We start from the raw sequence: 14,012 nt of genomic DNA on the forward strand, positions 1-14,012 counted from the left end.
TGCCAGAGAGGTGGGCGGGAATCACTGAAGAAAGAATCACTGAAGGGTCTAGCCAATATTCTGATTGGGGCATAGCAAAATAAACAGTATAGTTTTGTTTTTCAAGAAGCCAGTTGAACAAAAATATATCACACTGCTCTGTTATATTCACAAACAATTGTTCTGTAGTGTCGCACATCTCCTCATATTTTAGTTGAAGTTATAAAGAAGTGAGGATCCTTAAAATCTTGGCTGTATTGGACAAAGTTTTGAGTCTTCATTTTTAAAATGCCAACAAGTATAAAAGGAACCTCTAATATATTCTGAGTGAATAATGCCCCGGGGACTGTTTTGTATTTCTAATTTCCATCTCTAATGGTACAAGAGACTGATTAGTAATTAGGACAGACCCATTTAAATGCATGTAATGAGCATTATAGGTTTCCCATATACTGTGTACATCATACTGATGAAAATGGATAGCATCTTCATCAATTTGAATGCATGTTGACCTTTAATGCCAATTAATCTACAGCAAAGTTCTTCATGCTGCTTGTCCTTGAATTGGCTTTATAGTGTAATGAGTATATCATTGGAATCTCCTAAATAATTGACCTCAAGCATGTTTCAAAGCATAACTATTAATCTTATTTTCCAGTGAATAATTTGATCAGTTTGCTAGAGAAGTGGGTTATACAAGTACAAACTAGTGCAGAGGGATATGTGGCCCCTAGATATTAATTTGGAGATGGATAGGAGTCTAAAGAGGATTAAAACTCTATGCAGGCTACTCATTTCACATGACTGCATACCACCCAGTCCACTGTATATACTGTCAGTCACTGCTTGGCATGGTTGAGATTTAAAATGGTGACAGTTAAAGTACAAAGATGTCCAATCCTAGACTATTTCATGGCATATTTGGTGGTGCATCCTGAAGGAAATGCAAACTGTTAGGGCAAGTCATTCCACTGAACCAGGGCCACTAGAAACAGCAACACTGCCCCCCTGCTATTGTCGGCAGATACTGCACCTGCCTCTCACGGTGGCAGACCTGTATGTGCAGTCATTGTGAATATAAAGGAGAAATACTGGCAGCCATCACTGCTATGCTAATAGGTCCATTCTAAGGACTGTTTTGTGATATTTGTGATATCCTCATGCACAAAAGAGAGAAAGAGTCATGCTTACACATTGAACTACTGCAGACATTAGTTTCACATCAGAAAAACATTAGAAAATACAACTGGAAAGACACATGAGGCTTTAGTGGGAGTGTCTAATGTGGGATGAGGATTTAGAAAAGTTTGAAGCAGGAGAACTGGACATGCCAGGATGTTTTTAAAATATCACTGCACATATTAAGAGTTTTAAAAATTGATTTTACACAGTTTGAATATAGATTTGATAATAAGCAATTGTATAATCATGAAATAGATTAGATAGGGTGTGTTTTAATAATAGTAATAAGAATAGTAAACTGGAATAGAAATGATCTAGTGGCAGCTTTTATTGCTTTGCATTTTTTTTGTTTTTTATTATTTATTTATTTACCTAAATGGGGCCAAGTGTAAAAAATTTAGAATTGATATGTACTTTAACAATCTACTATGAATACTATGAATATGAAGAAAGAATCCGCAAAGCACCTAAATACAAAGAAGAAAAACCATTTAAATTGGTTGCCTTTCACCATTTCCTAGGACACTGAGCTCTGTTCTGTATAAATGTACCTGAAGTAGCACCAATTAAAAATTTTAAAAGCCTTCTTTTATTTAGCCAGAACATATTCCTAATAAATATATGCAGAGTGGGTTAGCTGTTAAAATCCAGTATTCACAAAGCTGTTAAGAAAATGGATGCATTTTTCCATCCACATGGTAAAAAGTAGATTCAAAGAGAATCACCTTCATCTGTGATTCCCTTTGAAAAACGATTAACCAAATGGTTTCAAAAATGCATTATGGACAATTATGCACATTCTTATGTTGAACCTGAGATGGGAAACTAAATATAAAAAGACAAATGATGGTAAATAGATGCAATAAGCTTTATAATTGCTGTAGTGATATGTAAATCAAGATTCATTTTTTCTACTTTGTTTTTTTGTAAATTTTAGATTCATGTTCTCTTAAAATTGTCTTATGTAACAGCAGAGATATAGTCATGTATCTTGTTCTAACTGTACTGTTTTCTGAAGCTGATTGACAGAAGATTACAGATTTTTTTTTTTAATTTTTTTTTTAACATTAGCAAGAACAACCACCCTGTTATTAAATATATTTCTCTTGCTTACTGCCATCACATGTACCCATTTATTCCTCTGTGGCTCTCTGGCACCATCCTGTGTTTAGACAGGAATAGCAGATTTTATTTATTTACAAGACACTTCCAACAGTTAGTCCAAATAAAAGAGAAAAATATCTGAAAGAAAGCAGGTAATAATGTGTGTTAAGAGAGTTTGAAAATTACACTGTTTGTGATTTCACAGCAGGTTATATTGGGTTGAGTTTTATGGTTCAGTTCAGTGTTCCTGGAATATATTTAAACATGCACAAAACAAAGAAAACATATTAGCAGCAAACACCCAATATTTGTTAAATGTGAAAATATTCAAATTTAAGGAGTCAATCTTTGTTTCAATGACTTTTATTTTGTGTGTAAACAAATAAATACTGCAGTTTGGTTTATGTTGGTGGTGCTCTTTCCACACTAGCTTGTATTTATTCATTTCCATAAATCTGATTGCTATAAGTAGGTGTTTGTTTCACTTGGCAATATTTGATTTTATCTCATCTTTGATTTGATTTAAGTTTGTGTACTGTTTTGAAATGGATTATACATTTTGCATGCAGCACATTAAGTTTTCCTTCACACAACAAGCGTTGACTGTGATGCACAGCAATGAAATTAGGGGTTATGGGTAAATTCATTTACATGTTTTCAGACTTATTTGCTACAATTAACATGAAATAATTTCTACAGAGACCTGCCATATGACTTCCAAGAATTGTGCTCACTAATCCTGCTGAATGCGGTGAACCTTAAAGGTCCTCTTGTGTAAAGCTTTCAGTGGTCACACAATAGTTTTCTCATGGCGCCATGTTTATGTGTGCTCCAACTACAGACTCCATAAACGTATTTTAGACTGGGACACATTTTAAATCTGGTACTTTTTTATATTGATAAGTTCACACCCCATGATTTTAAATTATAACAAAGAAGTTATAGAAGTGTACATGTGAGCAGTCACATGTCAGCCTACTGCAATGCATCAGGGGTTAGGGTTAACGAGACAGTTCTAAGTATTAGGGGATCTGCTGGTCTTTGATGGGTATGAAACTCCTGCCCCTGAACAAAGGCTGTGTAAGGAGAAGTCCGCTTACATTTCTACAGGGCAGTGTCAAACAAATAATGTCTATATGATAAAATCATCCCACACCACCATCTCTAATTACTTGTGAGTAAAACACAAAGAAGGCGACTATCTTGTTTCCGGTCATAAGCCACCCGTCATAAGCACAATCTCACGGATGCGCAAATGTGAATGTGTGTTTAGTGTTAACAAAAACGAAAATAGAAACAAATTAGATGAGTTAATCCAACTGTTTGTCTTGTTGACTGTCTGACTACAGCTAAAGCCACTTTGTGAAAATGGAATTACATGCAGAACTTGAAGACTTATGAGTTAACTGTATATTTTAGAGAGAATTAGTAGTTAATTTTAATTAAGTTTTAAAGATAGCTAATGTGTGGCCACAAGAAATTATATTGCAGCGTTCATTTTGGCACCTGATTTTGATTTAGGCCTAGTTTTAGTCTTAATAAAAACTATACAGTGTGTGTTTTAGCTGAAATTTAGTCAATTGATATTTGACTTTATTATTCAAAAAGGAAATTTACTTGTTAGGGAGTGCTAAAACTACAAAAAACTGAAACATGCAAAAGAAAATACACACAGACAACACATGTCTATGTGGTCTATGTGTCCAACTGCCTATAAATTCAGTTTCACACTTGAATGAGGCATTTGCTCACATCCAGTAACATACACTGAAAAAACATCCACTTAATTCTTTAAGTAAGTCTATGACACAGTTAGATTCTGTTTTTTATAAATTATTATCTTCTATCTTTGGGGCATTTTTGTGGTTCAGATTTTTTCAAAGATATCAGACTCTGAGCTCTTTGTTCTCAAGAAGTTTTTGAACTTTCTAGTAAATTGATTCAATTTATTAGAAAGTTCTACTCCATTTCCAAGTTCTTTTCCATTCTTGGTAAACCATCTCTAGTGAGAAACATGTTTCCTTTAACTGCTGTTTAAATTTATTTAAGGTTGCACTAATAACGCAGGTCTCAGTACAGTTTAGAACAAAAAGTTATGACCACTACTGCAAAGCAACTACATTACTACTACTACTTAAGTTGCAATTTTAAGGTAGTTGTACTTCACTGTAGCATTTCCATTTTCTCCTACCTTGTACTTCCATTTCATGAAAATCCAGAAGCAAATATTGTAAATTTTTTTATATTACACATCATTTTAGTTTCTAGCAGATTCAGAAAAAAAGGACACTATGATTTTAAGATAAGGTTAGATAAGAATATGCTAAGATAGGTTAGGTTAAGTTAAGCTTTTAGTGACCCCAGGGGAAAATTCACACAATACAGAGCAGCATATAACATTAGTACCAAGTACACTAAATTTAAAGTTAGGTACATGTTTGTCTAACAACAGTAAATCAGTAACAGTAAAGCTTTTATACACGCAGCATTGATAAGTGTGTAAAAGGGTTTTCTAAACAATAAAATCACCCAAATAGCCCATTTCTACTGTTGTTCTTTTACTACCTCATATGCACAGCAAATGGTGTCAGCTGAGAAGTTGGGTGGGAAGTTACATTAATGCACAGAAAACACAGACCCACTTCAATCACAAGCTCCAAGCATTTGTGAAAACCTCTGGCTAGATTAAAAGGATTAGCCCTCAATCACAACTTACACAACAGATCTACCAGAATTATTATTTTTTTTTGTCATAGACCAATATGTTTTATTTTGTATTTGGCCAATGGGTCTGCAGTCTGCTCTGTTGGAGACAGTTGTGACATATTTGTCTGTTTTGTTATCTTTTTCTGATTTGGTCTAAGCAATAAAACAGACACAATTTAGTCTTTTGGAACAAAGTAGCTTTACATCACTTAATAGTCCCTTCGGGCAGTTTCTTGGTATTCATCCAGATCTTAACCCAGCACACAGCTCTGGTGTCAGGTGATCATCACAAGGCTGATGGCTTAATCCTGCTCAGCTCTACAAAAGCAGGAATAGTGTATGTACCCAACTGGAACACAACATGATCTGGCTGTTAGTGTTGTTTCCACAGATGTAAAAAGTATCAGTGAATCTAATTTGAAGATACACAACGGTGGACCATAGCAAAGTGAGATTCTACACTCTTCTGGAGGAACTAATTCACTGTATAACTGATCTACAAACTGATTTGTCACCACTGACTGGAGGAAACAAGCGAAACATGATGAAGGTGGTGGCTCTTGGCATTCTTTGTTTGCTGCTCTGGCCCGAGCCTGCAGAAGCTCAGTTTCCTCGTGTGTGCTGCACAGTGGAGGGGATCCTGTCCAAGCAGTGCTGCCCTGCTCTGGGCTCAGACCCTGCTAATGTGTGCGGCATTCTGTCGGGGAGAGGGAGCTGCTCTACCGTTCGAGTTGACACCAAACCCTGGGGAGGACCGTACAGCCTGAGAAATGTTGATGACAGAGAGAGATGGCCGACCAAATTTTTCAATCTAACCTGCAGATGTACTGGTGAGTGCTGTATAATTTTATAAGATGCAATGTTAGCGATCAACTGAAGAAGTGATAGATTCAACATGATAATGACACATGGCAAACCTAGTAAATCAGCCACGGCACCAATATGAACTTTCTGTGATTTGACATATTGTTTGGTCTATGTTATACAGGTAATTTTGCAGGTTACAACTGTGGTCAGTGTAAATTTGGTTGGACTGGACCCAACTGTGACCAGAGGAAAGCTCCAGTGGTGCGGAAAGACATCCACTCCTTGACCCCTGAAGAGCTCCAGGAGTTTCTGAACACACTGGAACTTGCTAAAACCACCATCCACCCAGACTACGTTATTGCCACCCAGCACTGGCTGGGGCTCCTTGGACCAAATGGAACAGATCCCCAGATTGCTAACATCTCCATCTACGACTTCTTTGTGTGGCAGCATTACTACTCAGTCCGAGACACTCTTCTTGGTAAATCACCACAATTTCTTGACTTAAAACATTACAACCAATTACCTGATGTGGTCGATTCTGTTTGAAGTAAATATAACAGTAAGAGAAATATAAGAATTATGTGAACAAGAAAATCCACATTTATCCAGATTAGCTCTGATAATCTATTACATATTCTGTGTTTCTTTGCTGTGCCATTGATGTTTCTCACGAGACCTTATCCGTTTACTCAGACATTAATACAGAATTATTAATATTTCTTTTATGTATATTGTACTGGTGACCTGTCCAGGGTGTACCCCTGCCTTTCACCCAAAGAGAGCTGGGATAGGCTCCAGCAGATCCCTGGGACCCTACATAGGAATAAGCGAGTATAGATAATAGATGGATAGATGTATGTTGTGTCTTGTGTGCATAATTCTCATCGAACACCCAATTTTCTTGCAGGTCCAGGTCGTCCATTCAAAGCTATCGATTTCTCACACAAAGGTCCAGCATTCATCACCTGGCACAGGTATCACCTCCTGAGTTTGGAGAGAGAGCTGCAGGTATATGTAATATTCTGAAAGCATCTAACTACTTTGATCAAATTGACTCTTTTCAATGACTGAATTTACATTTTTCCCTTACATTGATCATATTTTCAATGTGCTATTATTTAGTATTTGCCTTTGCAGTTCATTTTAAATCATACATGGTTTAAATATGTTGTATCAGTATCTGATATCTTCGACATTGTTTCCAGATGGAAGCTAAAGAAAAAAGCATAAAACTTACGCTATAATTAAGCTCTTAAAATGGAAAAAGAGGGAGTGACAGATGATAGATGACAGACAGAAATCTCTGTCTGGCTTCAAACCAGTTGTCACAATTTATTTAACACGGCTAAATAGGCTGTCAAAAACCCATGTTGCTACTCAGAAAACTCAACATTATAAAATATTGTCTGTTCCCTATAGAGAATGACTGGGAATGAGAACTTTGCGATCCCTTACTGGAACTTTGCCACAGGTCAGAGCGAGTGTGATGTGTGTACCGACTCTTTGCTGGGAGGCCGAAACCCAGACAACCCCTCTCTCATCAGTAGCCAGTCTAGATTCTCCAGATGGGGAGTGGTGTGTAACAGGTCAGTGAAAAATAGTGAAAAGAAAACTGATTACTGGTTGTATTATAATGACAATGCTAAATATTTTGAATAAAATTTGCAGTTTGATTGGTACAAATCAGTGAAGCACTTTAATGTTCTGCTTGTTTTCTCTTTCAGTCTGGATGACTACAATCGCCTGGTGACTCTTTGCAATGGCACCAGCGAAGGTTTCATTCGTAGAGGGACAACAGAGGGAAGTAACATGTCTCTGCCTACCATGAATGACGTCAGAAGCTGTCTTGGAATCAGGAACTTTGACAGCCCTCCCTATTTCACCAACTCTTCCTTTAGTTTTAGGTACAACTTCACTGTTCAGCATCCATAATAAATTTAAAATACTTCATATATTTTGTGGCTGCTTATTTCAGTCTGACTGATGGGGTCAGCATTTGTCTAGATTCAACTTGCACTTTAGTTTCATGAGGATTTGAGTTCATTTGTACGACAGTTGAACAAACTTTGTGCTTTGGAACTTACAGAAATGCTCTTGAAGGTTACGAAAAACCAGACGGACAACTGGATGAATCAGTCACCAACCTTCACAACCTTGTCCACTCATTGCTCAATGGAACCAGTGCTTTGTCTCACTCTGCAGCCAATGACCCCATCTTTCTGGTCAGTTCTGCTTTCTAGCTTAACTCTGAAATGATACAGTAGAGTTGTTCTCATTAATATCTCTGTGGTGCTTCTCGCTGTTTATTTTCAGGTGCTCCATGCTTTCACTGATGCCATTTTTGACGAGTGGATGAGGAGGTTTGTTCCGTCCAATGCCACCTTCCCAGATGAGATGGCCCCTATTGGTCACAACAGGAACTACAACATGGTTCCATTCTTCCCTCCGATCACTAATGAAGAGATCTATGTTACAACTGAGCAGCTGGGATATTCCTATGCCATTTCCCTGGATGGTAAGCAGCTATTAACATAATGCATTTAAAGGAATTGTTGACAAATGTGGAAAATAGTATTTTTCCTCTAACATAAAGTTTTTTTGTTTTTTTGATGAGAAGATCCATTCGGCTGTCCTGTATGTAGGGCTAATATGAAGTTACAACCAGCTACTTGGCTCAATTTTCTTAGAATAAAAGAGTAGAAATGGTTAACAACTGTACTGGCTTTGTCCTAAGATAACAAAATGTGGCCATAAATAGAACACATAATAGAAACAATTTATTTCCCATGTTTATCTTTGTACAAAGAAGTAGAGTAAAAAACAATAATAGTGTTTCAGTGTTTTTAAGCAGTTTTATGTGTACTTCTTATCTGGGTGCAGTGACTTCCTGGTGTCTATCTGGTTACTGATGGCAGCTTCATATTTACTGTACACAGTTGACAGTGGTAGTTTCTCATTAGATTCTTGGCAACAAGGCAAGAGTTCATTTTTCATTAACTGAGCTTGAAAATGCATTTCTAATTTTGGGTCTGAAATTTGCAGTTTTTAAGTTTGTTGCGAACTACATGGACTAGAAAACTTATTTTGAAGGCAGAAGTATCTGTTCAGTGGTGAGGCTGGTTCACAACCTCATTGAGCCAAATCAAATCTCTTTGTGTTAAATGTAAACACCCTAATTCAACATAGTGGATGACATTTACGTTTTTTTTACTGCAAAAAGACTTCCATCTATGTCTCCACCTGTATTTCACCTTTACAGAGGCAGAAGGAGGACCTAATGTGTTCGTGCTGGGCTCCACTCTGGGGGGAGTCTTCATTGGTCTTCTGGTGCTTCTCCTTATCTTTGTGCTCTATCTGCGTCAACGGAGAAACAGAGGCTTTGAACCTCTGATAAAAGCTGACTTCACAAATAGAAAGTATACAGAGGAAGCCTAGCTTTCACCAGTGGTTCTGAAATATACTGCAGTACTCATCCATACCTGGACGAGATGGAGATGCCAATCTGCAGTGTTCTGGATAATATTCTTTCTGGAAATGAATGACATGTGTGCTTCTAGATATTAAATCTGATTTAATATATGTACAATAATATGAATCATGTACTAGTCACTAAAAACATTAATACAAACTTACAAGTTTTAAGTGAAATCAATCAAACGTAATTATAGTTCAACCCAGCTTACTAAAATGTGACCTAATTTACATAATTTTCTTTTCGCAGTTTGGATAGTGACTTGAACAATCAGCACAAATACAAATCTATTGGAATGTTTTTAATAAATATTTATTCTCAAGAACAGTAACAAAACACAAATGCAATCATTGTAATTGCACTGAAAAACAGTAAGGCATATTTGCTCATCTAGTTCTTTTTCCTCTCTTAGTTTGAAATGATATTCAAACCCCAAACTGACCTTTACACCAGTAGGATTTGAATTCATACAGCAATGCAGTGATTGTAAAAATATGCTGACTTGTAGTGTTTCTTGCTCATTCTATTTTTCAGATAATTTGTCTGAACAGACGTCCATTTTCAATATTTTATTGCAAAAATATTACCATTAAAGGTTCAATGATACAAAACATAAAAAGGGCATCCTGTAACATCAACTGTCATAATAAAGAATCCTTTTGAATGAAACATTTGACAGATTTTGTCTATATTTTCGTTCTTGCAATGTGAATGCAAACACTGACTTAAATGTAATATAAAAAAAGCTCAACAAATAGTCATTGATATAGTGTGAAGGGTATAACACAGGCTAATTCTGTGGATATGTAAGCTGAGCTGGCCAGGTGGTTATGGAGCTGACGGGCTCTCAGAGAACAGTGGACGTACATACAGGCTGGTTTTGTCCGCCCCCCTCAGCAGCGCCAGGCCTCTCACATTCTCTGTAAGTACGCTCTACTGAGGAGCTTCACTGAAGCATTCAGCCTTGTCCAGTCTCCACAGATTCTCATTTCACAGGTGACTGTGGTCGGCTTCAAGCCTGTCTGTGCTGCAGACATAACCGTTCAAGCTTTGCAGATAAATTTAGGAACTCTTTCTTTGCATTTCCACTACCCAGTGTGGGGTGTTTGCTACTTCTCTTAATAATTCCCTCACCTTTTACGTAACTGCGGTAATAAGTTTTTTGAACATGTTGCGATTAACAACTTTTTCCTGCTGCACTGACAGTGTTTGAGTTTGTATTTGACAGTATTTTGAGTTTAGTTTTTTTTTTGTTTCAATCATTATCCAAAAAAATCCACAGAAATAACAATGCATTTTGGATATTAAAATGCACAAAAGTAGCTATCGTACCTTTTTTGTTTCTGTATATGCAATTCCAATAATTAGAAAACATTTTTGTGGAAGGACTTGAAGCAGAAAACTTTATAGGCCCCAATTTCTGCATAGTGTAAATGAGTGTAAAATTCAGTATTGAATTGGTGTTATTTTAACAGTGCAATGTGCATGTCTATTTACACAAAGCATACAAGACAAGGTTATAACTATATATGTTATACCATGTAGGACTTCCTTTATAAGGCTTCTTATGATAATGTCACCAGAGTATGTTTAAGAACCATTTAAATGTCTTTTAACAATTATTTATTGCATGGTTTTCCATGCAGGTCACTTAGTCACTACTCACCTAATGGAAAAAAAAGAAATATATTTTTAATCACTTATTACATAATAGTAAGATTTTGAATTTCTTTAGCTCATTCTGACAGCACTGATTTTACGCAACAACATGAAGCCCAAAGCAGTACAGAACCAGCATCGCTATGACGGCACTACTGTGGCTTGTTGGCACCTTCTCTGTATGAGAGCAACCCTATATAATAATTCTGACCATGCAGTCAATTCCTGAAGCCAAGCTTGAGAAACCAGCATCATATGAGAGTATTTTGCAAATAATACATTTGTTGCAAGGCAAATGAATATATAAAAATGTCACTTCGTATCCTCTTTCCTATTCCCTTATCCCTAAATCTTATACCTTAACAAAGTGTGAATTTCAGCACAAGGCGGATGCTAAGAGTAGAGCAGATCCATGACCAATCCATAATAAGGTTTACCTACAATTTTGCCATATTTAATGGTAGAAACAACTGTAAAACATAAGCTGAAGTAATATGATTCAGTGGCAAAACAAAAACAAAAACAATGTTGTGATGTTTTGATCAATATTCAATCAGTTCTAGTCAAAAATCATTAATTGGCACATGAGTTAAAGACAGAGGAAAAAATGTCAGTTGCAAACCACATGTTCCTGAATTCTATGTCATTTAGATCAAAATGCTTTGTATTTGCTTTAAAATATAATAGTAAACATATATTATGACTAATGTGCCTCTTTTGGGTGCGTTAAATTCCACATTCTCACTTTTTTTTTTCTTTTTCATTTAAAATCAAAACAATCAAAGTGCATGTTATATTTTTCCACATGGAGACCTACATTAATATCTGCCATATGTGCAAGATATATTTTTTCAATCTCTGAAGCAGAGTTTGTTGACTTGGGTCGGCATCAGTGTTAGATGGTGAAGTGATGCCATAAAATATCAAGTCAAAGGATGGCACAGCACGATCTTTGGGAAAGTGGGAAATCATGATGCGTGACTGCTCTCTTTTCTCAGAGCAGACTTGTCTGGCCTCAAGGCTGACAGCCTGAATACTGTCTGCTTGACTGTAGCTCCAATCTGCCTGAATACAAAAACTGCAAAAAAGGGGGAAAGAAAAAATCTTGTTGTCCACATATAGCCCAGTTCTCCAGCATTATCTCCATTGTCGGTGGAGTGTCAGGACTGAAAGGGCCAGGATAGTTGGTGGGGCTAGGGAAGGTGTGTGGAGTGAGGCAGAGTCCACAGGACCACTTCGGTCTGCTTTCACCACTGGGACTTCGGTGACAGCAGCATCCATGTCTGTGGTGCAGACCTCTGTGCAGCCGCTGCCACTGCCTGAGCCGCTGCCTTCATCGCCTACAACATCAATAACAAAATACAAGCCAGACTGAAAACCTTACTGAAATATTCAGCAGTTTGCCAACAATTTAACTACATTTACTGACTTTAAAGCTACAATATACAAACATGTTCACATTAAAATTAAAGCTGCAGTAATTTACGAGTTAAAGAGTTAAATACAGATCTGTTATAGAATATTAAGTGAACACAAACGAATAGCTTACTTGAGTCTTGAAAGGCGATATCATTGCCATTATAGGCATTCTTCAGCTTGTTGGTCATCACCCTCAGAGCCATGATCTGCTGGCGGATGAAGGTGTCTGGACGGGTGATGTCCACGCCCACCTCAGGGTTATTCACCTGATTGGTTAAGCCATCCTTTTGAACCTCAGGGAAATACCTTGTAGATTAAAAATACTACAAGTAAAAAAGCTTGACATGACACTACACAACCCTATTTTCTGAGCTCTCTGACATGCAGTGCAATAATCAGTGCATGTAAGAATCAGAAATATTAGGTCTAATTAAAAAGCTCACAGATACACTAAGAGTAGACCCGAAAATAGAGATGTTTTGCTGTTTTGAAAATGTGCGTCTTATTCTGATACAACCCCTGACAATTGCTCTTTGAGGACATAACAGTGTTGGAAAAAAAAAAAAAGAACATTTCACATAACCACGTCTGGTAATGTTCTGACATACTTGTGAGATATTTCTCCAGGGAAAACATATCAGCTGCCTGCACTCCTGTTTGACAAATAAAGCAGCAGGCCATCATACAAGGGCATTCCACAAATCCTCTGAGAGCATTTATTTCTCCTAAGCCCAGGTCACTCTGGATAATACACACCAAAAGAGGCAACATATGATGTCCTTGACTGATTTCACTGATGATATTCTTTTCTTTCTGGCCACAGAAAGTAGCAGTTGCTGACAGATAAAATGGGGTTAAAGCATTTTGGTTCAGGCTTATTTAAGTAATTTAAAATATGAATGGTGCTGATTATGCAATTGATGTTATGAATAAAAGTGACACAAATCAATTAACTGTAACCTCAGCAATGACTGCAGGCATTTGGAGCTCTCGTGTAAATATTTCCCTTGAAAATGAAATTAGTTTAATAGAGGAAGCGCCATGCTGGTAGAAGAAAGAAAACACTATTTAATAAAATAACACTAACCAAAATGCAAATAACATTAAAGCAAATTAGAATATATATTAACAAGTGTGTCAATGCACCAAAATGACCAACTCTTGAATATTTAATAGACCACATTCCATTTGTTTCATTTATGAACTACAGCACCAAGCACTTGCACAGCACCGTTTAAGGCAGTGAAAGTATATAATCTGGACCTTAATTCTAGGATTAGACTGATTAACATCAGGGGAGTTGAGCAGACTTTGGACTTATAAGTAGCCTTTTGTAGTAGCCTGCCTTAGCCCCAGGCCCTAGTGCCCTTACCTGCCCTTGGAGTGTCCATTCCAGCAGTCCTCATCACTGGCATTTCCAGCGGTCACTCTGTCCTCCACGCACAATGCCTCAGGAAGGTTGGACCAAAATTTCTTGGACAGCTTCAGTTTCTCTTTTATATCAACCACCTAAACACAGACAGAGCTTGCCATGAAGGGGAAATAATTGTGCAACCTTGAAGTTATATTTGACATAGAACATGTTATATTGACTAGTTAATATTCAAATATTAATAAGGTGTATATTTGCAACCGATTTGCTTAAATAGGACATTATTTCTAGTGAGCTAGAAAAGTAGAT

The 14,012-nt window shown here is 36.9% G+C and overlaps 2 protein-coding genes across 2 annotated transcripts in view; one reads left to right on the plus strand and one right to left on the minus strand.

The window, feature by feature from the left end:
* The first annotated feature begins 5,349 nt into the window (after positions 1–5,349).
* Positions 5,350–9,628, plus strand: dct (dopachrome tautomerase). Its single transcript, XM_026296005.1, has 8 exons — positions 5,350–5,801; positions 5,960–6,259; positions 6,689–6,789; positions 7,201–7,367; positions 7,506–7,685; positions 7,868–8,003; positions 8,095–8,296; positions 9,041–9,628. Exons 1-8 carry the CDS (start codon positions 5,513–5,515, stop codon positions 9,214–9,216), a joined length of 1,551 nt encoding a protein of 516 aa, XP_026151790.1. The 5' UTR covers positions 5,350–5,512; the 3' UTR covers positions 9,217–9,628.
* Positions 9,629–10,430: 802 nt separating this feature from the next.
* The window catches only part of gpc6b (glypican 6b), a 72,755-nt gene continuing 69,173 nt past the window's right edge, over positions 10,431–14,012 (minus strand). The window contains exons 7-9 of the mRNA XM_026296003.1: positions 13,704–13,840; positions 12,462–12,637; positions 10,431–12,252 (exon numbers count right to left, since the gene is read on the minus strand). Coding sequence (XP_026151788.1) covers positions 12,050–12,252; positions 12,462–12,637; positions 13,704–13,840 — 516 coding nt within the window. The 3' untranslated portion in view covers positions 10,431–12,049. The remainder of the gene's footprint in view (positions 12,253–12,461; positions 12,638–13,703; positions 13,841–14,012) is intronic.

The sequence above is a fragment of the Mastacembelus armatus genome, chromosome 21 (assembly GCF_900324485.2).
Source record: "Mastacembelus armatus chromosome 21, fMasArm1.2, whole genome shotgun sequence".
In the NCBI taxonomy this organism is placed as follows: domain Eukaryota; kingdom Metazoa; phylum Chordata; class Actinopteri; order Synbranchiformes; family Mastacembelidae; genus Mastacembelus; species Mastacembelus armatus.

Coding starts and splice junctions, on each gene's coding strand:
- dct (XM_026296005.1), top strand. CDS start 5,513: ATGATGAAGGTGGTGGCTCTTGGCATTCTTTGTTTGCTGCTCTGGCCC. Junction 7,686..7,867: donor AACTCTTCCTTTAGTTTTAG/GTACAACTTCAC, acceptor TGGAACTTACAG/AAATGCTCTTGAAGGTTACG. Junction 8,297..9,040: donor CTATGCCATTTCCCTGGATG/GTAAGCAGCTAT, acceptor TCACCTTTACAG/AGGCAGAAGGAGGACCTAAT.